This window comes from Rattus rattus, chromosome 2, assembly GCF_011064425.1.
Source record: "Rattus rattus isolate New Zealand chromosome 2, Rrattus_CSIRO_v1, whole genome shotgun sequence".
NCBI lineage: Eukaryota > Metazoa > Chordata > Mammalia > Rodentia > Muridae > Rattus > Rattus rattus.
The window spans coordinates 44,527,702-44,552,652 of NC_046155.1; the positions used below are offsets into that span (position 1 = coordinate 44,527,702).

General features: G+C 52.9%; 3 protein-coding genes across 5 annotated transcripts in view; 2 read left to right on the forward strand and 1 right to left on the reverse strand.

The window, feature by feature from the left end:
- Lzts2 (leucine zipper tumor suppressor 2) overlaps nt 1–5,558 on the forward strand; it is an 11,611-nt gene extending 6,053 nt beyond the window's left edge. Inside the window, exons 2-5 of the mRNA XM_032892055.1 lie at nt 26–475; nt 2,057–2,719; nt 3,169–3,426; nt 4,292–5,558. Of these exons, the coding sequence (XP_032747946.1) occupies nt 68–475; nt 2,057–2,719; nt 3,169–3,426; nt 4,292–4,870 (1,908 nt within the window). The 5' untranslated portion in view covers nt 26–67 and the 3' untranslated portion in view covers nt 4,871–5,558. The remainder of the gene's footprint in view (nt 1–25; nt 476–2,056; nt 2,720–3,168; nt 3,427–4,291) is intronic.
- The window catches only part of Twnk (twinkle mtDNA helicase), a 26,484-nt gene extending 14,375 nt beyond the window's left edge, over nt 1–12,109 (forward strand). For all 3 annotated transcript variants that reach the window (XM_032892053.1, XM_032892052.1, XM_032892054.1), the window contains one exon: nt 12,071–12,109. The gene's annotated coding sequence lies outside the window, so the exon portion shown is untranslated. The remainder of the gene's footprint in view (nt 1–12,070) is intronic.
- On the reverse strand, nt 5,394–24,583 carry Pdzd7 (PDZ domain containing 7). Its single transcript, XM_032892061.1, has 17 exons — nt 24,538–24,583; nt 23,408–23,889; nt 18,592–18,732; nt 18,207–18,381; nt 16,598–16,774; nt 16,193–16,340; nt 15,347–15,407; nt 14,602–15,000; nt 13,934–14,131; nt 11,957–12,007; nt 11,376–11,551; nt 8,591–8,682; nt 8,385–8,476; nt 8,136–8,207; nt 7,084–7,716; nt 6,808–6,908; nt 5,394–6,437 (listed from the first exon to the last, which is right to left on the reverse strand). Exons 2-17 carry the CDS (start codon nt 23,631–23,633, stop codon nt 6,078–6,080), a joined length of 3,102 nt encoding a protein of 1,033 aa, XP_032747952.1. The 5' UTR covers nt 23,634–23,889; nt 24,538–24,583; the 3' UTR covers nt 5,394–6,077.
- Between the last annotated feature and the right edge of the window lie 368 nt (nt 24,584–24,951).

Below are 24,951 nucleotides of genomic sequence, written 5' to 3' on the forward strand. Positions count from 1 at the left end.
TCTGACGCCAATGCCCTGCTCGCAGGTTGCCCTGGAGGCCCCTGGCCAGGCCTGAACCTCTGCCACCATGGCCATTGTGCACACTCTGCCAGTGCCACTGGAGCCCGCACGTGAGACAGCCACTGCCCCACAAACTCCAGCAATGGGCAGCGTGAGCAGCCTTATCTCAGGCCGGCCCTGTCCTGGGGGACCTGCTCCTCAACGCCACCATGGTGTCCCTGGGCCTACCTTCTTCCGCCAGCAGGATGGGCTGCTCCGGGGTGGCTACGAGGCCCAGGAACCACTCTGCCCAGCTGTGCCACCCAGGAAGACTGTCCCAGGCAACAGCTTTACCTATGTCAATGAGGACTTCCGGACAGAGTCACCTCCCAGCCCAAGCAGTGATGTTGAAGATCCCCGAGAACATCAGGCACACAATGCCCACCTCCGTGGGCCCCCACCAAAGCTCATCCCTGTCTCTGGAAAGCTGGAGAAGGTAACGGGCAGCCCTCTTGGGAGGATCTGGGTGGGGTCTAGCTTCCCCCTGGGGAAGCTAGAATTTGGAGGCATGGACTCTGTCTTATCTCTCCTTCTGGCTCAGGGAGATAACCTGTCTGAGCCCCATTTTCTGTGTCTTTACAGTTAAGGTTAGAGGATAATCTTTATAGGCTCCTGTTAGAATTAATACTTCCTATAGTATACCCAGCACCCTCAAATGAACAATATAGTAGTTCGTTCTCTCTCTCTCTCTCTCTCTCTCTCTCTCTCTCTCTCTCTCTCTTTCTTTTGGTGTTTGAGACAAGGTTTTTCTCTGTAGCTTGACTGTCTTGGAACTCACTATGTAGACCAGGCTGACCTTGAACTCACAGAGATCTGCTTGCTTCTGCCTCCCAAGTACTGGGATTAAAGGCATTTGTTACCACTTCCAGCCAAGTTGCTTTAGTTATTACAGAGGTGTGTGGTGTGGTGTGGTGTGGTGTGGTGTATGTGTGTGTGTGTGTGTGTGTGTGTGTGTGTGTGTGTGTATGTGTGTGCATACGTGTGTGCGTGCGTGTGTGTGTTTGGGCGAAGCCTTTGTTTACCTTTACTCTGGGACTGACTCTATCCTTGTTTTTAATAGGAGAGGAGGATAATGTTTTGCTTGGGTAGCTATTATCATGATTAAAAATGAGCATTTTGAATTACTTAACATAAGTAGACGTTTAGAAACGGTGACACCGGGGTTGGGGATTTAGCTCAGTGGTAGAGCACTTGCCTAGCAAGCGCAAGGCCCTAGGTTCAGTCCCCAGCTCCAAAAAAGAAAAAAGAAAAAAGAAGAAACGGTGGGAACCGTTGTTTTTCATTTATAGGGGTGAGAACCCTGTATGGGAAAGCCAAGTAGTATGATGATTTTGAAAGATCAAGGTGGGCCAGAGAGATGGCTCAGAGGTTAAGAGCACTGACTGCTCTTCCAGAGGTCCTGAGTTCAAATCCTAGCAACCACATGGTGGCTCACAACCATCTGTAATGGGATCCGATGCCCTCTTTGGTGTGTCTGAAGACAGCTCAGTGTACTCATACACGTTCCTGAGTTCAGATCCAGTACCCATATAAAAAGGTGGCCGTCGTGGCAAAGGACTGGAATCTCAGCACTTGTCAGGCAGAGACAGGCAGATCCCTGGGGCTTGCTAGCCAGTCAAGACTAGCTGGATTGATGAAATCCAGGTTCAGAGACTGTGTAAAAACTTAGGTGGGAAGTGATTGAGGAAAGCTCCTAACTTTGACATTTGATCTTCACACATAGGTACCACCATATGCATACTCATACATATGCACCCCCCCCTCTCTCTCTGTGTGTGTGTGTGTGTGTGTGTGTGTGTGTGTGTGTGTGTGTGTGTCTGTTTTGAAAGATCAAGTAAGCAAAGTGGGCTTGGTATCACACACCTGTAATCTTGAAGGGCTTGTGTTCAAGGGGATACATAGTGAGTGGACTCAGGCCAATAGAGTAAAACCCTGTCTCACAACAATACTAAATTTTTAAAAAAGAAAGGGGGTCGGGCGGATCATCCTCACAGTGTCACATGCTACCTCATTTCAGAATATGGAGAAGATCCTGATCCGACCAACAGCCTTCAAGCCAGTGCTACCCAAACCTCGTGGGGCACCATCCCTACCTGGCTTCCTTGGTCCTCGAGCTGCTGGGCTATCTGGGAGCCAGGGCAGCCTGACACAGCTGTTTGGGGGGCCAGCCTCTTCCTCCTCCTCTTCCTCTTCCTCCTCTGCTGCTGACAAACCCTTGGCACTCAGCGGTTGGGCCAGTGGCTGCCCTTCAGGAACACTGTCAGACTCTGGCCGAAATTCTTTATCAAGCTTGCCCACCTACAGCACCGGAGGTGCCGAGCCAACTGCCAACTCCCCAGGTGGGCACCTGCCCTCCCACGGCCCTGGCCGAGGGCCACTGCCTGGTCCAGCCCGAGGGGTTCCTACTGGGCCCTCCCATTCAGACAGTGGCCGGTCCTCCTCCAGCAAAAGCACAGGTTCCTTGGGGGCTCGTGTAGCTGGGGGGCTCTTGGGCAGTGGGGCCCGGGCCTCCCCTGGCAGCAGTTCTGGTGGAGACCGCTCTCCACCCCCTCCACCACCTCCACCCCCTTCGGATGAGGCCTTGCTACACTGTGTCCTGGAAGGGAAGCTTCGAGACCGAGAGGCAGAGCTGCAGCAGCTGCGGGACAGTGTGGATGAGAGTGAGGCCGCCGTGTGTCAGGTGCGGCCAGTGGCAGTCCTGGGGCGAATACCCAGGGCCTAGGGACAATCCTGTTGGGGAGGAAGAGGGTAAAGACTCATGGTGTGACACCCCCAAGGCTGTGAGCATAACCTTCAAAGCAGTGAGGAGGCAAGGTATGTGAATTGGATCCGGCACTGGCTTGTAGGATGTTAGATTTGAGCAAGTTGCTTAACCTCACCCAGCCCCAGTTTCCCTGTCTAAATGGGGATAGCTGTTACTCCCTAAGGGGGTTATGAAGATTAAATAAGACGAAAGGGATAAAGTACTTAGAATAATGCCTGTCACCTAGGAAATGCCATATGAGTGCCTGCTTTTATGGTTGTCCTAATTCACTGGATTCAGGCCAGGCAGGGAGCCACCCAAGCAGAAGATGCTAGAACTCACGATCTGGGGGACCCAACCGTTTCTAGCCTTCTGTCTTTGTCTAGGCATTCGGGGCACGGCAGCGGCGCTGGCCAGGAGAACGAGAGGACTGTGCCTCTCAGGCACAGCAGGCCACACAGCGTGTCCAGCGGGCTCAACAGCTGCTGCAACTGCAGGTGTTCCAGCTGCAGCAAGAGAAGCGCCAGTTGCAGGATGACTTCGCCCAGCTGCTGCAGGAGCGAGAACAGCTGGAGCGCCGCTGTGCTACTTTTGAAAGGGAGCAGCAGGAACTTGGGCCACGGCTAGAGGAGACCAAATGGGAGGTATGCAAGATGGGCACTGGGTGGGCTGGAGGGATGGCTCAACGCTTAAGAACACTGGCTGCTCTTCCCAAGGTCCTGAGTTCAATTCCCAGCAACCACATGGTGGCTCCCAACCATCTGTAATCTTCTGGTGTGTCTGAAGACAGCTACAATGTACTGATAAACATAAAAAATAAATATATTAAAAATAAAGATGGGTACTGGGCAGGCTGAAGGGGTTACACTAAGATACACAGAGGTGTGGCCAGTGTTTAGCTACCTTAGAGGGTCTGTCCTTCCTACTCTTTCTGCGTTGGGGGTTTCCCTGTTCCTCTGTTGTTTTCAGAGTTGTGATCTAACACCCACATAGCTAGTGGTGTTTCCTTCTATGATAGATGGGTACTGTTAATCCCTCTGTTTCCACTCCTGCAGCCACTGTCTCCAGGCCTGGGCCTTGTTTATACAGCATCTGGTATAAGGATCCCGGCACTGAAAGGAAATGACCTGGGTCTCTGTTACCCTTTCACCTCTTTTTTTTTTTTTTTAAACATTTATTTATTATGTATACGTCATACAGCTTTCTACCTGCATGTATGCCTGCAGGCCAGAAGAGGGCACCAGACCTGATTATAGATGGTTGTGCCACCATGTGGTTGCTGGGAATTGAACTCAGGACCTCTGGAAGAGCAGACAGTGCTCTTAACCACTGAGCCATCTCCCCAGCCCCCCCCCCTTTCACCTCTTAATAGAAGTATAACCATGGACGTATCACTAGGCTCTCCTGCTGGGCTTCTGTGTGTAAACTCCTGAGACAGCATTTCCTTGAATGCCCGGTGCCCAACACCCAGAGGCCTCACCATCTTCCCTCAATACTTTTCACCCACAGGTGTGTCAGAAATCAGGCGAGATCTCCCTTCTGAAGCAGCAACTGAAGGAATCTCAGGCAGAGCTGGTCCAGAAGGGTAGTGAGCTGGTGGCACTGCGGGTGGCCCTTCGAGAGGCCCGGGCTGCCTTGCGGGTCAGTGAGGGCCGTGCCCGGGGCCTGCAGGAGGCAGCCCGAGCTCGGGAGCTGGAGCTGGAGGCCTGCTCACAGGAGCTACAGCGGTACCGCCAGGAGGCTGAGCGGCTCCGGGAGAAGGCTGGGCATTTGGATGCTGAAGCAGCAGGACTCCGGGAACCCCCTGTACCCCCGGCTACCACCGACCCGTTCCTCCTGGCGGAGAGTGATGAGGCTAAGGTGCAGCGGGCAGCCCGCTGGGCAGGGGGGCCTGCGGCTCAAGGTGGGAACAGTTGCGCCAAGAACTGCAGGGAGCAACATGGCGAGATGAACAGCGGAACAGCTTTGAGGGGGAGGCTGGCCTGGCATGGAGAAGGAACAGGTGATCCACACAGAAGCAGCTGCAGCACAACTATGTCCAGATGTACCGGCGTAACCGACAGCTGGAGCAGGAACTGCAGCAACTGAGCTTAGAGCTGGAGGCTCGGGAGCTCGCTGATTTGGGCTTGTCGGAGCCGGCCCCTTGCATCTGTCTGGAGGAGATCACTGCCACTGAAATCTAGGACTTTGCAAGGGGTGCGAGCCACCACACCACCTGCACCGGGATCCATCGAGCAAGCACTCCAGGTCTCAGAGCCAAAAGGCCTCTGCCGAGCATTCAGATGACCCCATAACTTGGAGAAGCAGAATCAACCCCCCTGCAGTTCAGTGTCACTGTCACCCAGAGGCTCCTGCCTACGCTGCCATTTCACTCCCCACCGTCGCCACTGCCAATCCACTCCAGCTGGGAAAGGAAAGGGGGCTAACCTGTCCCCCCACATTCTACCTGCCTGAAGCCAGAGAGAACCAGATGGCACCAGCTGCCCCAGATGTGCCTGCCCTCAATATGCCCACGTGGAGGGGCGAGGCTAGGAATGGGGCTGATCCCCATGTCCCAGCTCCGCAAGCCTCTTGTGGGCTGAGGGGGCTGAAGTCAGACCAAAGGAAGAACTCAGCAATGTCTTGTTTTATTTGTGTTCGTGACCAAGCCGCCCTCCCTAGTTCCAGGGTTATGGCCTCGTTCCCACTTGTATATTTTTCACACTGTAAATTTCTTGTACAAACCCAAAGGGGAAAAAAATTAAAAAAAAAAAAAAGTTTTGTTAAAAAAAAAAAAGGCTTGATGGATAAACTCTAGGGGAATTTGTTTGATATCCTGTCTCCTCTGCTTGCTGGCTACCCACCTACCTGTGATGGAGTTCTTAGGACTAATCCAGTAGGAATCCTGGGCCCTGGTGGACGACACCATGAGTCGTGAGGAACTAGAAAAGCCTTTCATTCTGTCCTTTGCACTGAACCCTGCTTGAGGCTGGGGGATGAATGCAGTGACCTTGATGACTCAGTTTAAGCCCCTCAGATTATGGTGAGCCAGGTCCATCGTGAAAAACCTCACACCAGTTACAGGCTTCAGACTGGAGTGTCTGTCTCCTCACTGGGAAGCAGTTCCAGGATTAGGGAATGCAACTGGCATAGGTTGCCCACTAGCACACCTTGTAATTGGATCTCCAGCTTGAAAGGCCAGAGCCCTTTTGACAGCCCAATGGATCAGAGCCACCCAAGTATGGCAGTGCTCTCGGTAGTCAAATGGGTAGGACGGGTATATGGAACCTGGAGGCAGTAGTTGGACTAGAGGTCCCTAGGAAGGGTTGTGGGGATCCTTAAGGATAGGGAAGAGTTTAGGGGTACTTTGAGGGACCTTTTGGGCAGAGCTGAGAGCATGCTGTAGTTGCCTAGCCTCCATGGGAGGTAGTTGGGTGAGAATCGGAGTATCTTCAATGGGTCCATGGGCGGAAGAACTGTCGGCAGCAAGGCCCTGGTCCTTAATGGCTCGTAGGTTAGAGGATAGGGGCAGCAGGCCAGGCCCAGGGATCCTGACCACAAGTTCCATAGGTTCCCGCGCCTTGTTTCGGTAGGCCCTGCGGATGGTGTCCACGGCTCTCTGGTGGGTTACCTGCTCCAGGCTTTCTCCATCCACCGCCACCAGCTCAAAGCCAGCCTGGCATAGAGATAGAATATTCAGTTCTCCGCTCATTCCCACCCACCACCCGACCTGAAGGCAGCGGCCTTTCACCTCCACTTAGCTAGGACACTCCTACCCCATCTGGGTGCTGAGAATGGACAATGGGACTTTTGTGCCCGGAGTTGCTGGGGGCAGGGTGGGGCACAGACAATAGCCCTTTGTCCCTTGGGGTTTGAGGTGGAACAGGATGGGCCATTCTTAGGCCAAGGCTAGCATGAGGGGACACATTCTTCTCTAGGGCTGCCCATCTCACCGGCCTGAGCCCCATACCCCCCAAGCCGCCTCCTATGACCTCGTCTGAACATGCTCGGCTGGAAGTGCCTAGAGAGGCTGGCACTTCACCCACCTGCAGAGCCCCGCAGAGGAAAGCAGCACCTCCAGGAAAGATCTTCTCTATCTTCACCATGGGCTGCACCTTGGACTCGATGCCCCCTGAGATGCTGATGCCTGGGGAAGATCCAAAGCAGAGTGACAGACAGCCATACCCCAAACCTTGAGCTCCCGGGAGGAGCCTAAAATCCCAGCCCCAAATCCAGCCCGCCCTTCAGGTTCCTTTCATGGTCCACCAACCTTGCTCAAACCCAGGAGTCCACCCTGCTTAACCAGTGCTCCCAAGACTCACCCAAAGACTGCTTCATCTTGGATAGTGTGACGGTCCTCAGCTCTCCAGTGGTGGCATTCCCAGCTGCGTCCTCAGCTGTCTGATCAATCCCATTCTCCAAGGGCCCTTGCCTGACTCCCACTTTGGCCACCTGCCCATCTAGGGGTCGTGGAAGCAGGGGCCTTGCCTTTCGAGGCCTGTGGTAACGCCCGTTGGCTGAGGTGGCAGTGGTGATGGGTGCCGGGGAAGGGGAGCGCCTGCGTCCAGGAGACTTGCCTCGACCTTGGCTGCGACTGCGGCTGCGGCTGCGGCTACGGCTGCCGCTGCGACTGCGACTGCGGCTGCAGCTTTGGCCTGGGGTCTGGTTCTGGTTCTGCTGAGTGTCCTCTCTGCTTGGGGGTTCTGTCAGTAGCCAGTTAGGCCTGGGAGGCCGGGGAGCCACAGGAGGTGGCTGGGGAGGAGGTGCGCATGCGCCTCGGCGAAGAGAAAAGGCATCCACTGGCACGTCTTGTAGAGGAGAGATTCCCTTGTGGTGGTGGTGAGGGGCAGAGGCACCGAGGGAAACCTTAAGGCCCCCAAGCCTCTCCCTTATTTCTCCATCTTCATCCTCTGAGCAGCTGTTCACCGGCAGCAAGTAAAAACCTCCACGGCTATCTGGGGAACATGGTCAAGGCTAACTGGCTCTTCTGAACCATCAATCCCAGGACACCTCTCCAGACCCTGGCTCTCCCATAGGATGCCCAAGTGTGTGCAGACAAGGCCTAGATTTGCTCAGGTTCATTGTAAAGTGCCCCACAGTAAAAGAACACTGGGTCAGGTGGACAGACCTATTATTAATAGTATTTTGTATTTTAATACAGTTCTACTTTGGCAGAGCCAAGGGACCAGATTTAAAAACATGTAGTTTTAAAAGGTCCTGTACAGGTATGCGTGAGTAACAGTGGCCTGGAGGACAGCACTTTCCTTCCTGATTACGGTGACCCTGCTTGGAGGCAAGGACAGAAGGCCTGTTCTCCCTGTTTCAATGTCCCCAGGGTTGTCCCATTTCCCCAGGTTATAGGACTCTGACTGACCAGGAACAGGAGTGATGAGATGACGCTTGGGTGGCGTGTCTTGCCTGGTAGGTCTCAAAGCAGAAGGCCCCACTGATTGGAGAAGAGAGCAGGTCAGAGGTCAGACACCCCTGCCAGGCTCCCAGATAGCTCCGCCAATGAGCTCAACCACCTAAGTACACCCCCCACTCCCCCCCCACCCCCGACTGGAGCTCAGGAGCCAGGTGTTCCCCCCCCCTTCCCTGCCCCCGTCCCACACACACTGCTGACCTGCCCTGCTCTTAAGAGCCTCAAAAGCTTCCATCTCCACAGGCATCACCATGCTGTCGAAGCGGCCAAGGTCTGTGGGGGCCACCACGCTCCTGGGAACAAGGCAGGGATGCAGAGTAAGCAGGGTTTGGTTCTAGGGGGTGCGATCATGGAGAAGCTTCAGCCCTAGGGTCACTGGGGCTCCCCGCGCCCCAGCCTCTCCTAACCTGATGTCCCTCAGCAGCAGCAGCTTCGCGGGCCTGTCCAGGATGGCCAGCAGGGGGCGCACTAGGTCCTCCACGCCACCCTCATGGACGTACTGCATTTAGAGACATCATAGCAACTCTATAGAGTTGGGTGTGGGGAAACAACAGGGCACACACGGACCCTGGGGCCCATCTAGCCATCTTCGCTCAAAGATAGGGAGGGTCACCCTATCCAAGGTTCAAGTTGATGTGGCAATGACCTTGTGGATGCTCGTAAGGGTCAGTAGATCTGTGACAAGTACCAACATCAAGATCGGCATCTGGACAGGCAAAGTCTAAGCCTTTTACATGCAGCCTCTCACTTGGCAGCCACTCTGAGATGATTCCTATTTTACAGTCGAGGAACTGAAGCTCGGGGAGAATTTTCTCAAAGCCACACAGAAAAAGAAATACGACGGAAAAGCAAGAACCCAAGACGTCTACCTCGTGCTTGCTCTGGTGCAGTATAAGAATGTTCAGGGAGTGGACTCCCCACGCCCTACCCCCGCCCCCAACGCCTTTGTTCAGGGCTAGAATGGGGATCTTGGCAAACGGGTGGCTCTACAGCCTCTCTAGTGAGTACTCTTCTGCCTGGTACGGCCTGGATGCCACCAGCCCGGATGCCACACCCCATGGATTCTAGAAAGCTGAATACCGAGAGCTTAGTTACTTGGATAGCACACCGCCCCCTGGTGGTGAAAGGGAGAAAACTTCAGAGAGCTCCTCGAATAGTTACCACGCATGGACATAGACACAGAAATAGCTGGCACTCTGGACATTAGAATGAATCATCAATAAATATTAGGAATAAATGAAAAAGTGTGTGTGTGTATGTCCCTAACCTAAACATATGCTTACAGTGACTCATATCAACAAGACGCTGCCATATAAGTGCATGTCCCTCGGTCCACAAACACGAATTCAGTATTACTGCTGGACCTTGAGTGGCAAAAGAGACAAAATGATAAGACCCTCTCCCAGAGCCTCAGGGACTCTGGTGGGAACATGGACAGATGAGCCTCATACAATAGTCAACCGCAAGCCAATGCAATGGGACATTGCTAGTTTCAGAGAAGGGTGCAGGATCATAATGGGTGCCTCAGAAGCAGAGGCCACTCCACCGATTCTGGGAGGAAAGTGTTCTGCGGGAAGGTAGAATAGCAAGTAAACGAAGGTTTACTGCGGCGCGTAGGGCCCACGGAGACACCCCTGTAGAGTGGCAGGGGTGGAGAATCACCTGACTAGCATCCCAAAAGCTATTCAGTTCACAATTTACATCAGCTATGCGGTGGCCCTGGAAGATCCCAGAAAAACTGGGGATGGCAGATTGGGTGCCACCTCAGGAAAGGCCTAGAACATGGGAGAAAGCAACCTGTACTGTGTTCTGCCTCATGAGGGAAGTGCAAATCAATACGAAAGGTATGTGAAATTCCTGGTCTGAGGGATGTGGAAGGATGGTTCACAAGAGAGGGGAGATCTGAGCATGTCATCGTCGTCATAATTGCTAGGGAACTTTGCCTCTCCCTCGGGCCTGGGCTCTGTTTCAGAGGGTGTGGGGTGGGGCATTGTGTTGGCGGTGAACAGTAGGTTCAGTCTACAGGGTAAATAGAACCACAGTGAAATGACGTCCTGTTTTGAAGAAGGCTGGGGAATAGAGGGTTGTGGGAAAGGGGCTGGTCAAAAATACAGACACAGAGCTCCTCCTAGTGGCCGTATCTTGGAGTTGCAAGCTCGCCGGAGCTGGAACACACAGCTCCCTTAATTAAAGTTCAGAACTGAGAAAGACAAGAGCCCTTGGCAGGACCCTCCCATCTACATTTCTGTTGTAAACCAGACCTTGGAAAAGAAAATGTGTGAATGACCCCATCTTAGCCTTTGATTGACACTACATAGTATATGGGCATGGGTGCATACGTGCGTGCTATGCAATACAAATGCATGTGGGCATGTCAACACAACACCTCACAGACATGACAGTGTACACATCACAACAACCACAACCACAACCACAACACACACACACACACACACACACACACACACACACACACACACACACACACACACAGAGTCCCGTCCCAAACCAGGTGAAGGTAGGAATAAATGGCTTTCTCAAACTTCCCAGCTTGGCCACAGTGTGCACGGATGCATGCTCCCTCCAGGGGACCCACCACAGGACCCTTGGGGTCCCGGAAACAAAATTATCGTAAAGGACTTTATAGTTCTCCCGGAGGGGTGAGCAGTGCCCTGCAGCCTCCCCAACACTTAGACTCCAGGAAGTCCTGCAAAACTGACTCCCTCTGGTACTGATCGAAGAGAAAGGAGAGAGAAGAGTGTGGGTACTGGGGATGGTTAAGATGGGAACAGAGCTAACCAACTTGGGAAACAGAAACAGACCCTTGACATAAAGCCATGCCTGCTGGGTGTCCCAGGCACAGAGCAGGAGATGGGAGACAAGACTGGGGGCAGGAGAGGGCACAATCACTTGCCTACAAGGACTTTCTCCTGTTTATCACTGGATTTCCTTTTTTCCTCAGCTTAAATGTCACCTCCTCTGAGAGACCTTCCCAGATCTCCTGGGCTGCCCACATCTGTCTTTCATGGGCTCTGTATGACTGGTCACTAGAATGACTTAGATACTAGGTATTGGTTTACCTTCACTTCCTGTCTGGGAGCTAACTGATCATTGACCTCCTGGCAACAAGCCCAGGTACTGATCACTGGACAGTAGCCTGACATGAGGACCAGGCCTTGGTCAGAGACTTACCCGGGAGCAGTGGCGAGTGACTGCTAGTACCTCGTCGTCTGTCAGCAGCCTCCGGGCCAGGTCCTGAATGAGGGGCCGTCGACTTTCCCAGGCCTGCATTTGCTCATCCACATTGGGCCCCTGGCCAGAGGGGCTTCCAGACCTGGCAGAGAGCAGAGCCCGGCCCCTCTCCCGGTCTGCAGGGCAGGGCCAAGAGGATACGATAAAAGTGATGAGAGCTATTAGGGTAGAAGCCTGAGAGACTGAACATGCTGGGCAGAATCCCACTGGATCCCTGTTCCCAAACATGTTCTTCCCTAACAAGCTGCCATCAAGGGAGAGCCAACTCCAGCCTCCTTCACTGTCACACTAATTCCCCCAATTGGAGTACAGACAAGCTCTCTCACTCCCAAATCCCTTTGGGGATCCCAACACAAGCCCCGTTTTCTGTCTTCCTTATACGTTCTAGTAAGCTAGCCAAGTTCTCTGTCTGACTCCTCAGGCTCAGCTCTAAATGAGTTTTGTTCAAAGCCGCTAAGCTGGTCGCAGGCTGTACCCCCATCTGCTGCTTTACCGTGGAGCCCTTGGGATACTGCATTTACCTCGTCTGAGTCTCCAGGTGACAAACTTCTGCACAGGCCCCACACTCCCGGCTGTAAAGAAGAAAGGTCCAGTTCAGCAGGATCAAGAGTTCCAGTTAGAAGTAGTCAGGGTAGGGGTTGGGGATTTAGCTCAGCGGTAGAGCGCTTGCCTAGCGAGCGCAAGGCCCTGGGTTCGGTCCCCAGCTCCGAGAAAAAAAAAAAAAAGAGAGAGAAGTAGTCAGGGTAGAGACCAGAGCCCTCAAGGGCCTTCCTGGTCGTACCCAGCTAGGGACTGCTCTCACAGGCAGTGGGGAGTCAGTGGAGGATGTGACAGAGGAGGCAGCATGAACACTGCTTGTGGAGTTTATTTGGAAATGAATGAGGACAGCTTAGTGGTACCTACCTTCAAGAAACAGAGAAGGAAAGAGGAGCCTTGGAAGGAGAGAGGACGGCCAGAGAAGTAGGCTGAGAACCTTGAGAAACCAGCATCCTGGGAACTGAGAGATGAGAAAGTGGTTGAGGAAAGGGGTTCCCCTGACTGGAGAAACATCTCTCCTACTGGCCTGTCACTGGAGGCCTCCAGACACTCGATTCTAAAGCAGAGCAACATCGGATCTCTCACCGTCTGCTTGCTTCCACCTACCCAGCGACCGCTCCCACTTCCGGAAGCAGCACCCTGCTTGTCTGCTGGGTGACCCCTCCATTCTTAGCCCATGTGTTCTGGTGGGCACATGGCCCAGGGGAAGCTGTGACATCACCTGTCTCTCGTGTTTGGCTCCTGCCTTGCCTTTCTCTCACATCACAGTGGTTTGCTCGGCATGATAGATAAACCCAAGAGGGCCCTGACTGACCCCTTCAGCCGGAACTGTTTAAAAATATTCCTTTAGGCCAGGTGTGGTAGCCTATGCCTTTAATCCTAGCACTCAGGAGACAGACAGAGACACATCTGAGAGTTTGAGGCCAGCCTCAAACAAAAAGAGACCACATCTCTAAAACAAGCGAACAAACAAAAAGTCCCCAACAATAACAACAAAAACTCTCTACCCCCAGGGTTGCTAAGGAACCATGACTCCTGCACTGTACCAATGTATTTGTGTTGGTTCTGGACTTTAAGCCTCAACAGGATTGACAGGCTTCTTGTGACGAGCCTTAGGAAACCTATACCTGGGGCTGGGTCTAGAATCCAGTGCTTGCTAGCACGCCTGAGGTCCAAAGATTCAATTATCATGATGCACGGGGGGGGCCAGTGGTGGTGGTGGTGGTGGTGGTGGTGGTGGTGGTGGTGGTGTGTGGAGGGGGGGGAGAGAGAGAGGAGAGAGAGAGAATGGTGTGTGGTGTGTGATATATATGTAATGTGTGTGGTGTGTGTGTGTGGCATGTTTGTATGTGTGTGGCACGTGTGTGGTATGTGTGTGGCGTGGTGTGTATGTGTGAGTGTGTATGGTGTGTGGTGTGGCATGTGTGATGTGTGTGGCACGTGTGTGTGGTATGTGTGTGGTGTGGTGTGTATATGTGAGTGTACAGTGTGTGGTGCGGTATGTGTGTGTCTGGGTGTGGTATGTGTGTGGCATGCGTGTATGAGTTTGTGCACGCGCACGTGTCTCCACCTGAGTCCCTCCATCTGAGCCCTGATTGAGAAATGGCTCTCCTCAGGGCTAGTTCTAGAGCTGCCTGGGGCCTCTGGAGCTCTGGATGTAGGATGCGAAGCCAGGGTCCCTACCAAAGGTGCCTTCCGCTGCCACCGCTGCCGAGAGCACATGACTCCAAGCTGAGCTCAATCACTTCTCTCTGTGCTTGAGTCGGTCACTTTGCCTTTCTGAGGAGGACAGTGTGACAGTGGCCACCCATTTTCAGAGCACCGTCTAGGAGTCAAAGTGTTGGCTTATACTCCCGTTTCATTTGGTCTCCATATGCCTAACAAAGTGGTTTTTAATCCTTGTGAGGAACAGGGCAGGGTGGGATTTCAACCTGGACTGTCAGATGGACCCCAGCACCTACCTTTCTCCAGGTCCAGGCGAGGACGGACTTTGGTGGGACTTCTGCTGTCCAGTGTCCAGACCTCTCTGTGCCCGTCCCCTGCTGACCGCCCCTGCCGCCCTCCCTTGAAGAAGAGGTTCATCAGCGTCTTGGAGCGCTGCAAGGCCCCCTTCTCCCCAGAGGATCCTGACTTCTCCTTCTTCTGCTGTTTCTTCTCCTCTGTAGATACGAGGGAGTCCCCAGGAGGGCTGGAGGGTGGGCAGAAGAGGAGGGGGCGGGGCACGGGGAAGGGCAGAGAGAAGGAAGGGAGGCAGGAGGGGTCTGCGACTGGGAGTGGGTGGGGTGGAGTCTTCTTCCAGCCTTCCACCTCCCCCCACCACTCCAGGGAGGTAGGAATTCTCTATCTGTAACGAAACAGGCCTGGGCATCCCAAGATGGAGAAAGTGGGCTAGGGCTGGTTTGGGGCCCAGAGCCTATCAGTTTGGGGCCTGCGACTAAGGTGGGCTTGGAGCCCAGGCCTGTTCGTTGAAGTAAAGCCTAGAACAGGATCTGGGAATATTCTGGAACTGCACCTGGGACCTGGCCTAGGCCCTGGGACAAAGGCAGATTTGGGATTGCTCCTCGGAGTGTGAGGCAGGTTTGTTTGGACTAGAACCTGTGGGAAAAGTGGCACGCCCCAGCCAACATACCCCACAGTGTCAGGTGGCTCTGGGATCTTGTGATGGGGGGCCTGGGTCGGCTGAGGGCCAGGAGCAGAGCAGTCTTGGGGGACTCTGAAAGTGCAGAATCAAGATGTCGGGTAGAAGAGGGACCATCAGAGCGGATGGCTGTGTCCCTGAGGATGACGGTTGGCCTTACGCTGCACCAAGTTTCCACACGGCTGCCGCCCATATCAGGTTCCGTCTGCATGGCTGTGTCTGCCCGCCCCCAACCTGGGCCCTGGCTAGTGGGATCCTCTGGTCCCAGGCAAACATCCATGCGGTCAGAGGGCAGCGAGCCCGAGCTGCAGGGGGCGCTGGAGGCATAGGAGGAGACACTGGAGCTGCTCTCAGAGGCCGGTGACAGCTGCTGCAGTACCCCATTGCTCACTGCAAGGGAAAGGAGGCAGGGTAGCTCCGGGCTCTGCTTTTCTCCCTTGGGGCCCTGCCATGCTCACAGACTACTACCCTTGGGCTTTGGGGTGGAGGAAAGAACCAGAGGTAACAGCAGAGGTCAGAGCTGCCAGCTGGGCTTGCCACCTACATCAGGGAGACCCTGGGATGTCATTTCTCTCCTCCCCACCGGGGCTTGAGGCCTAGAAGACCCTGGCATCCTCAGGGGAGGTTATCTCTGACTGTGAGAAGGTCCTGGGGGCATCCTGATACTCCCCATCCCCTAGCAAGCCCAGTCCTACCCTTGGGCCTTACCTTTTCCCTTTCATCTCCCCAGACTTACATCTATCCAGCCAGCAGTACTCGGAAACCATCTCTTTGTAGGCAGGGTATCGGCCAGTCTCCTGAAGAAGACATGGCGGGCATGGGAGGAGCAAGGGAGGAGTAGGGTGGAATGGGACAGGGGACAGGAGTTCGTTGCAGCTCCATTTCTAGCAGGCTTACTTCCTAAACATACTAATTTCCTTTGTAGCTCAGCCTTTGCTCTAAGCTTGTCACGTGGACAGCTTGGTCCGTCTTTGACTGTCACTGCCCGCTTGCCTTGCTTACAAGGCCCTGCCTCAATTGCCCCACTCTCTTGCTGATTTCCTGGCATTTGTCAAGAACTGATGGTTGCAGAGAGGTCCTGTAGGTCTGTCCTAATCTCTGGGCATCCCAGCACCTGGCCTCAGAGGGACTCAAAAATACTGTTGAATAGCCAGACAAGGTAGCTCATACCTAGAATTCTAGTGTTTGGGAATTTAGGAGGATTTAGAGTTTGAGGCCAGCCATGGCTACATAAGAAAACCTAGCCTGGGCTACATAGGGAGAATCTACAAGGACAGAGTTAACAAATGAATTGGGGAAGAACTGGAGTTAAGAATGCTCAAGAACAGGGGCTGGAGAGATGGCTCAGAGGTTAAGAGCACTGACTGCTCTTCCAGAGGTCCTGAGTTCAATTCCCAGCAACCACATGGTGGCTCACAACCATCTGTAATGGGATTCGATGCCCTTTTCTGGTGTGTCTGAAGACAGCTACAGTGTATTCATTCATATAAATAAAAATAAATCTTTAGGAAAAAATAAAGAACTTGATGTTCTGAGTCCTCCCCTGGTCCGGCCTCTCCCTTACTCCCATATAATGGCGCACCTTGATGGTCAACATTATGTGTGTTTGGCCCTTCAACACCTCCACGGCCTGGCTGTGGCTGATGTCATCGAACCTGACACCGTTGGCCGCCAGGACCTGGTCCCCCACTTTGATGCCGTTCTCCTCAGCCAGTCCACCATGGTCCACTCTGGGGATAGACGGGTGTTGGTTGAGAAGACCTTGACCTGCCTCCTTCCCTGTCATCCAGCCCCCTTCACTTGGCTATGGGTGTGCCCTCCTACATTCCTGGGCCCTCTTCTGTTGACAACACCCTCTCCCCAGGCCCTATCCTGAAGGGGCCCTCATTTCGGCACCAGTTGGCCAAACCTCATGTGTTGATCCATCCCCAAATTCCACTTCCAGCCCTGCCCCAGCCTGGTTTTTCCATTTTACCCCAGCACTCACTTGGACACATAGATGCCCAGGCCAAACTCCTTGCCTCCTCGGATGTTGAAGCCTAGGCAGAAGTCATCGGAGGTTGTATAGAGATGGACAATGCGGCGTACACCGTCTTCTGAGCTTCTGTCCGACGGTGTTGAACTGCACTTCTCTACCACCAGTCGCCGGTTCACTACATCCACCCTGCCACAGCACAAGACGCCCTGATCCCAGCTCCTCCAGGAACACCTAGTCTAAAATCCCTGGCAACTAACTGGGAAAAGGATGATTCCTTTGTGAGAAGGAGGCATCAGAGGTGAAGGGGAACCTTCTCCTGGTGTGGGACTACGAAAAGCAAACTGGTTCCTGGGTGAGCCAAGGTTAGAAACCCCAGAGACCCTGAAGGGATGGTAGGAGTTTCTCCTGACTCCTGGGTACCAGGCCCCTGTCCTTAGCTGCTTCCCCCCCTCCCGCCAATAGATTTGTGGCCATCAGTCACGTAAGGGCAACGCCCCCAGCCCCTTCACATATAGAGGGTCATGTAGGCTCAAGACAGATCTCCACTTTATGAGGTACCTAAAGGCCTGAAGAGTTTAGCTAATAAACATTTCTTCCCAGACACTCCTCCCTGCAAAAGGTATTTAACCTCAGGCCTGTCCTGAGAAGGGTGTGTGTGTGTGTGTGTGTGTGTGTGTGTGTGTGTGTGTGTGTGTGTGTGGTTTTACTCATCCATTTTCTGCCATGACAATAAATGCCTTAAAACCATGGACTATCTCCTTTCTTCAGGATCTGCTGTGGGGAGTCATGAAGAAGGCCTTCACCTATAAAGCCGCTGTCTAATCTCCCATAGAAGGCCCCTCTGTGCTCCCAGCCAAGACCACCAAGCCTAAACTCAAGACTGATAGCTGTCAAGCCAGGAACTTACCATCTTTTACCCCTAACCCCAGGCTAGGTCCAGCCTGAGGGCCCTAACTCTGTTCTCAGCTCTTCTGTGGCATCCAGCAGCACCTGGATGCCCAAGAGCCCAAGAACCAGACACCCCGGCCTCATTACAGACCCCTACCCCCTACCCCCACTGCCAGCTCTAGCTGTTCTGTGCCTCAGGCTATGCTTCCTCACCCCCAGAGCGGTGGTTTGACACCCACCCAGCGACAGCATGGGGAAATCGAGGTCAACTCCCCGTGTCCCACCTCCCCAGCAGCTGTGCCCTGTGGTGGAGTAGAGCAGGACCTACACCCTACAACTGGCGCCCAACATGAGGCAGGAACCCACAACCCTGAGAATAAGTCTCATTCTCAGAGTGAATGAATGAAGTTCCGTCAAACATATGAAACACTCTGAACCACTCATCACCTGTCTCTATTAAGCAGCCACAACATGCTGAACCCGTTTCCCTTTTCTGTTCTGTTTTAGATGCTGTGAATGAAACCCAAGGCCTTCATGGGTGATAACACACCCCCAACTCTACCACTACCTCTGCACCCAAGTCCCAGAGCCCCATTTCTGCTCCTTACAAAGCCCCATGGGGAGATAGATGCCCTGAGGGGTACGTGGCTCAGTACTCAGAGATCGAGCTTCTGGGCAGGGGCAGGAAGTCACTGAGCAGGGAGTCTGGGCAAGGCCAGGTGCTACTCACCATGTTGTCTTCTCCTTGGAGAACTTGATGCCCGGCACACGGCCCATGCGCCGCACCATCATGTGCAGGCAGCTGCTGCTGGTCAGCAGCCTCACAGCGCTGCCCATTGTGGTGCTCTCTAGACTCAGCCCGTTCACCTCGGTGATCTTGTCTCCCACACACAGGCCAGCCCGCTCTGCGCAGGAGCAGAGAAGGTTGAACCCTCAAAGTAGGATCTCTCTAGGCTCTGTCCCCAAATCCACTCAGCTAGAGTGGGCTTTACCTCCCATCAATCCCTGCCCTCTGGGCAGAGGTGATTCCTCTCCTTGGACATCTAGCTTCTGCTACCCACCAAAGAGGGAGACACATCCCAAGCCGTGCTCACCTTAAGGGGGCCCCTGCTCACCTGCGCTGCTTCCCTCCTCCACCTTGCTGACAAAGATGCCCAAGCCATGCTCAGAGCCGCCTCTCACACTGAAACCCAGCCTCCCCGACGGACTCTTCTCCACACAAACTGCGTGGATGATGTCACTTTCATCACTGTTGGCTGTGAGGATAACCACAGAGGAGTGACCTCCATGTTAGTTCTGGCCACTAAGCATCTGAGGTCCCCAGCTTGGTGTCCCCAAAGGCTAAGCTTCTGTGCAGAGCCACCCAGATGATACTCAGGGCCCTACATGGAGATGGTATACACGTTCCCTCTGGGTAATTCTGAAACCACAGGCCACTGACTGGCAGTGTGGGAACAGGCGAGAACAGCCTGATTAGATTCCATGCTCTGCCTTCCTCCCACACCGTGTGTGTGTGTGTGTGTGTGTGTGTGTGTGTGTGTGTTTTCTGAATTCTCATGTGCAATCTCTGAAAATCTGCCATTCGGAGTGGCAGATGGCAAAAGGAAGGTTCAAGATTCCATTGTGGAGAGTCTGGGCTCTCAGCTTGCAACAGAATGAACTCCAACGCCAAACAGCCGAGGAGCTATCCACAGACAGCATTAGATGCTCAGTGTGTAACTTAAGGGCAGGACCAAGCTAGCATGGGGGAGTTAGACAGAGACAGATGTTCTTTTGTGCTGGGACAGATGGTGGGCTTTCGATCTGGAGGCATGAAAACTGAAACTTGGTAAATTCTTGACCAGGACCTGATGGCAGAACTGCTGAAGTCACCTCCATCCCATAGACTGTGATTCTAGGGTTAAAGCGGTAGGAACTGCCTGGCTACCTGAGGAAGATCCTCTAATTCAGCATGCTGCAGTGTGTCCTTAAAAGCCCACAGCAGGGGCCAGGGAAGAGGCTGGGGAGCTGGTTCTTTAGGGAAATAAAATGGGAGAGATTTTGGCAGTGAAAAAAGGGAGGTCACGTGTGGGGCTCAGAGACCACATACTCTCTGAAAATTGACAAGCTGGTCCCACATAAGAAGGGGAATTTATTTTTCCTTCAGGCAAGGTTTATTCCAGAGGTGTTTGAAAGGGAGAGAACACACACACACACACACACACACACACACACACACACACTTCGATTTGGTCTATCAAGTTCCAATGTGTGTCCAGGACAGATGGGGCTGAAACCTCCAAGGACAGTCTGGACAGGGGTGTACAGAACAAAGACAGGGACCCTGGGGTTTCCTAACCAGTTGTCATCACACAGTTCTCAGGCCCCATCAAGTCTTAGCTAAAAAGCCATTAGCTTTCTGCCCACTTCCTTCTCAGTTTCTCCTTGGGGAACCTCTATGTCTTGGGCCATCAGGATGTTACATCTGAGCTTTTGTTTGTTTTAGTTTTTGTTTTCCTGTGTGACAGTCTCTACGTGTATCTCCAGCTGTCCTGGAACTCACTATGTAGAGCAGGCTGGCCTCAAACTCAGAGTCTGCCTCTCAGGTGCTGGGACTAAATGGATGGGCTCCAGGCCCTGCCACATCTGAGCTTTCAGAACAGGGATATAGATTCTCCCAGGATGGAATCTTCTCTCCCTCATCTGACAGACTAGGCTACTGGACCTCCCTGCAGCTCTTTAACAACCTGCTTACTTTCCACTGGTATACAAGAATTGTGTGTGTACTTTATCAGTGGTTCCTGTCTGTTTTAGAGGAACTCTAGGCTACCCTTGGCTCTGTATGGCTCTCCAACCATGTCTTCCTCGAGGCTTTCTCCTCCATCAGTCGCCTTCAGACATTCTGACCTTTGTGTGTGTGTGTGTGTGTGTGTGTGTGTGTGTGTGTGTGTGTGTGTGTGTGTGTGGCTAGAAACCATCACTTTGGCTTTGATGGGGGGAGGCATTGGGAGGGCTGGCTCCTTTGTTCATCCCCTCTCATCTTAGACATCACTTTCTCAGAGAAACTTGGCCCAGGACATGGTGTTAATAGCGGACACAACATCACTGGAAAACGTGTTAAAATGAGAATCCTGAAGGGCTCCCAGGCAGACTCATAGTCCCGAGGGTGAGGCGAGCACACTGCTATATTGAGAAGAGTCACTATGAGGCAATTCTATTGTGTAGGTCATGTTGACCTTGAAGCCTGGCTATAATTTTTGGTTGTTTTGCTTTTTGTTTTAAGTCTAAGAACTAGGAACAGTAGTCCCAATATAACATCTTATCACCTAGAAGACTGAAGCCGGTGGGTGGAGAATTCAAGGTCAGCTGTAGTGAAACTTTGTCTCAAAGCAAAGAAGGCAGGTTTAGCGCCTGGGCGGGTAATCTCAACACTCCGGAGCTGAGACAGAGTTGCCACAGGCTTGAGGCTGATTTGGCCTACATAGCAAGTTCTGGAAACAACAAGCAAAACCCATAAAAGTTAAAGGGGAAAAAAACAAGCTAAAAGAGACAAACCACTCACACCACAGCTTAAATCCTGGATGCCAATAATATAAAATAAGAAAACCCAAACATGATGGCTCACACCTTTAGCCCCAGCACTCCGGAGGCAGAGGCCAGCATGGTCTGAACTGTGAGTTCCAGGACAGTCAGGGATAGTCAGAGAAACATTGTCTCAAGATTTCTTATGTATTTCATGTATATGAATGCTCTGTCTGCACACAGAGAAGGGAGCTGATCCTATAGGGATGGTTAGGAGCCACCATGTGTGTGCTGGGAATTGAACTCAGCACCTCTGGAAGAGCAGCCAGTGCTTTTTAACTGCTGAGCCATCTCTCCAGCCCACTCCTAACCAATCTTCTAGAAGATGACACGTGTTTACTTGTTTATTTAGTGTGTGTATGTATCTGCACATGTGTATGTCATGGGACATGTATGGAGGTCAGAGGACAACTTTAAAGAGTCAGTTCTTTCCTACAGAGTGGGTCCTGGGGTCTCGGGTCATCAGGTTTGGCAGCGGATGCCCCTACTCACTGAAGTGTCTCACCAGCCCCCTCAATCTGTCTTCTAGGGCATTTCAAGGCTCATTCTGCCTTGAGAGTTTTAGGAACACTCTCATGTCTATTAGACGTCATGATTTTTCCTTCAGAATTGTTCTATCTTGTGTCTTATTATATATTTGTGCATTGTTTACAATCTTTTGGAAGTCTGCAAGCTTAATCATGGGACTTTGCAGTTTGTTGCCACCAATACATCACTAGTTCTCACACAGTGCATAGTATCTGACAGGTAGTTTTGGATAAATGAACAGATGAGTGAGTGAATGGAAAAAATTAAGGAACAAATAAGGAGAGGAGAAAGGGGTGGTTAGAAAGGGTCATGCCATCCGGGTGGTGGTAGCACACACCTTTAACGCCAGCACTAAAAACAGAGGCAGGAGAATCTCTGAGCTCAAAGCCAGCCTGGTCTACAGATCAAGCTCTAGGACAACCTACACAGACAAACCCTGTCTCAAAAAAAAACAAACAAACAAACAAACAAAAAACCCAAAATCAAACAAAAAAGAAAGAAAGAAAGAGAGAAAGAAAGAGTGAATCATCTTTCTTGCCTTCTAGCTCCTCTGGGGGTTTCTGTTTCTTGGTCAGAATGGCATTGGTGACCTCAACAGTGTCTTGGGCTGGAAAGATGGCTCAGTGGTTAAGAGCACTGACTCCTCTTCCAGAGGTCCTGAGTTCAATTCCCAGCAACCACATGGTGGCTCACAACCATCTGTAATGGGATCCGATGCCCTCTTCTGGTGTGTCTGAAGACAGTTACAGTGTGCTCATATAAATAAAAAGAAATAAATCTTTAAATAAGAAAACAGTGCCTTGATGCTCGCCCGAGGGCGGGGCCTATAGTGATTGACAGTGATGGAAGTGAGCATGCCAACCATATCCTGCCTTTGGAGGGGAACAGAGACTTGTAGCTGCACCGGAAGAAACACCAGACCTGAAAAGCTGAAAAGTCCAGTTTGGGATCCAGCCAGGGGAACAGTGCTGGCTCAGAAAGAGGAGAGGAGGTTGGAGATACTGATCTGGTTCTGTCCGCAGAGAGCCCGTCCCACAGAGCCTCGCTCCCCTCCTGGCATTCAAGGCTCTGTCTTGCTCACAGGCTCTTTGCCGTCTCACATCTGTCACTTAGTCCGAGCACCTGCCTGGTCATACTTCATGCTGTTCACTTCTGACTTTTGTCGGGCAATAGCTGCAAATCTCCCCCAACCCCCTCCACACCAGCTGTTCTTGTTTCTGTGTCTTGAAGTTGGACTATGCTTCCTATTCCTGTAAGGTGAAAACTTGGGTAGATACAGAATTGTGACACAGTGCCAGGCAGACATACGGCCATTCTCTCCTAAGGACCCAGCTCTGGGACCCTCACTCCCTGTCTCTGCTTTCTCATTCCTCCTGTTGGTCCCCGCTCCCTTTCCATGGGCATTTGCTGCTGTGCTGCATTTCGGCCCCTCCCCCACACTCTGAAGACTGGGCACGGAACTCTCTACAGTCTCCCCACAGAACTGCTGACACAGCTGACTGCTTGCGGGAAGATCTCCTCCATCCTGCTCCATTCCTTAAGATGAATGGCTTAGGAGAAAGAGTTCAAGGGACAGAGGGGTTGACTCAGCACGCTGCCTTGTGAATCCCAGGGCCTCACGTACGCCATTTCCTTAGACTACGTTTCCATCTCCCACCTCCGATCCTTCTACAGCCCTGACGCCCTAAAATGGTGGCTGCGGGGTAGATGCAAGATGATCCTGTTCCCCCAAGACTCCCTGCTCTTGAGTTCCCCCAACCACACTGGCTCTGCTTCACAGCCTAATTGGTTCCTGTTGTCCCCAATACTCCCATCCAAGCCACTCCTGGGCCCCACACCCACCTTCGATGGGGGAGTTGATGAGGATGACACGGCCCATGGGTGAGGAGGCTCGAATTCCTCGGGAGGGCCCATTCAGCAGGCGCTGCTGCTTTCTCAGCAAGTATCGTGTTGCCGTGGAGGCCGAGTCGCTGCCCAGGTGGCCTCGGGAGGAGAGGGAGCTCAGGGAGGCAGAGCTGAGTTCTCCTAGACCCAGTGGGTCAAAGCCTACTGTGAAACCACGCGCCATGGTGGTGAGGCTAGGGCAGTGCCCTACAGATCCGGTTGGAGTCTGCCTGTCCTCCAAAGGTTGGCGCTTGGTGTTCCGGGTTCCATGAGCTTTCTCTGTGGGGCTGGAGTCTTGCTTGATAGGGCAGATCTTACTGAGTCGAAAAAAAATGTTTCTCTGGCCCACCTGTTCTGTCTGCAAGACAGAGCGGCTGATCTCAGGACACTTTCTGATGCAATCTCAGTCTGAATGCTTCTTAGAAGTATGGGTTCCAAATCTGTGTAGGGAGAACAGGGTTTGGGGGAGAGGGATGAGTGCTGTCCCACTGCCCCAGCTTCCACACTTCCTCCTGCCTTGAGAATCTGGTCCTCTTATATCTTGGGCCCCTCGCCTCTCCTACCCTGGGACCAGAGGAGATCCGCCCATTTCTTCACCATCTTGGATTTAGGGAGCTGTTTCTACAAGGCCATTGGGGAGCTTTCCTTCATCCCTCTATCCCTCCATTGCCGGTCTCAACTGAGTCATCTACCCAGTCTCCAGTCTGCATCTGACACTCAGAGAGTAGCGATGGGGTTACAGCAGGCTCTTGAATTTTAAGCAGAGAGGAAAATGAGTGTCACGACAGTTTATTACAGCATCTTTCCTTGTGTATATGTATATAGGTAGGGGCTAACCTCCAGATCTGGACTTCAGGACCTGGGACAGCTGCAGTCGAGCTTGCCCCCCACTGCCACCCCCAGGCTCCAGGCTGCAGCTGTGGGTCTAAAGTCGCTGAAAGACTCTCTCCCTTGACTGGATGATCTTCCCATAAATCGCTAAGGCAAAACCAGGGGTCACGCCCTCCAGAATATTTCTGTGAACCAAAACGCAGACTCCCCCATGTAGGACCTCCTGCCCCGCTACCTCTAGGACTTGGCCCTCTCACCTGGTCGCGTGTGCCGCTGCCCTTGTCGCCTGCCGGCGGGTGCGAGACAGTGAACTAAGGACCCCGCCCACGCTCGGTGCGGCTGCTGGAATAGGGCTGCCCTGCGCGGCCCTGAGATCCCATTGGCTGCTGAGACTGCCAGTCATTCTCTTCTGGCACCTCTGGTAGTCTGTCGGGATTGTGGCTCCTCACCTGCCTGATACCTCCGGGTTCTGCCCGCCCTAATTCTGAACCTCCACTGGTCGTTGGAACCTAGGAGTTGGCTCTGGAGTCCTGCACTGGCTACTAGAATTACTAGAATTCTCCGGGCCACGCTAGCTTCCTGGGCTCGTGAAATTGCCGTCCCTTCCGTAGTCACTCTTGAGGGAGAATGTCACAAACGAAAGAGCTGAACGTTAGCTCGAGATGAGCAAG

What these genes read in the sequence shown, in the direction of transcription:
- Pdzd7 (XM_032892061.1), bottom strand. Translation starts at nt 23,633, where the DNA reads ATGGCGCGTGGTTTCACAGTAGGCTTTGACCCACTGGGTCTAGGAGAA. An exon ending in CTGGGCATCTATGTGTCCAA is followed by an intron (nt 16,341 to 16,597) that starts GTGAGTGCTGGG and finishes GTCTATCCCCAG; the next exon opens with AGTGGACCATGGTGGACTGG. An exon ending in TCTCATCACTCCTGTTCCTG is followed by an intron (nt 7,717 to 8,135) that starts GTCAGTCAGAGT and finishes CATGTTCCCCAG; the next exon opens with ATAGCCGTGGAGGTTTTTAC.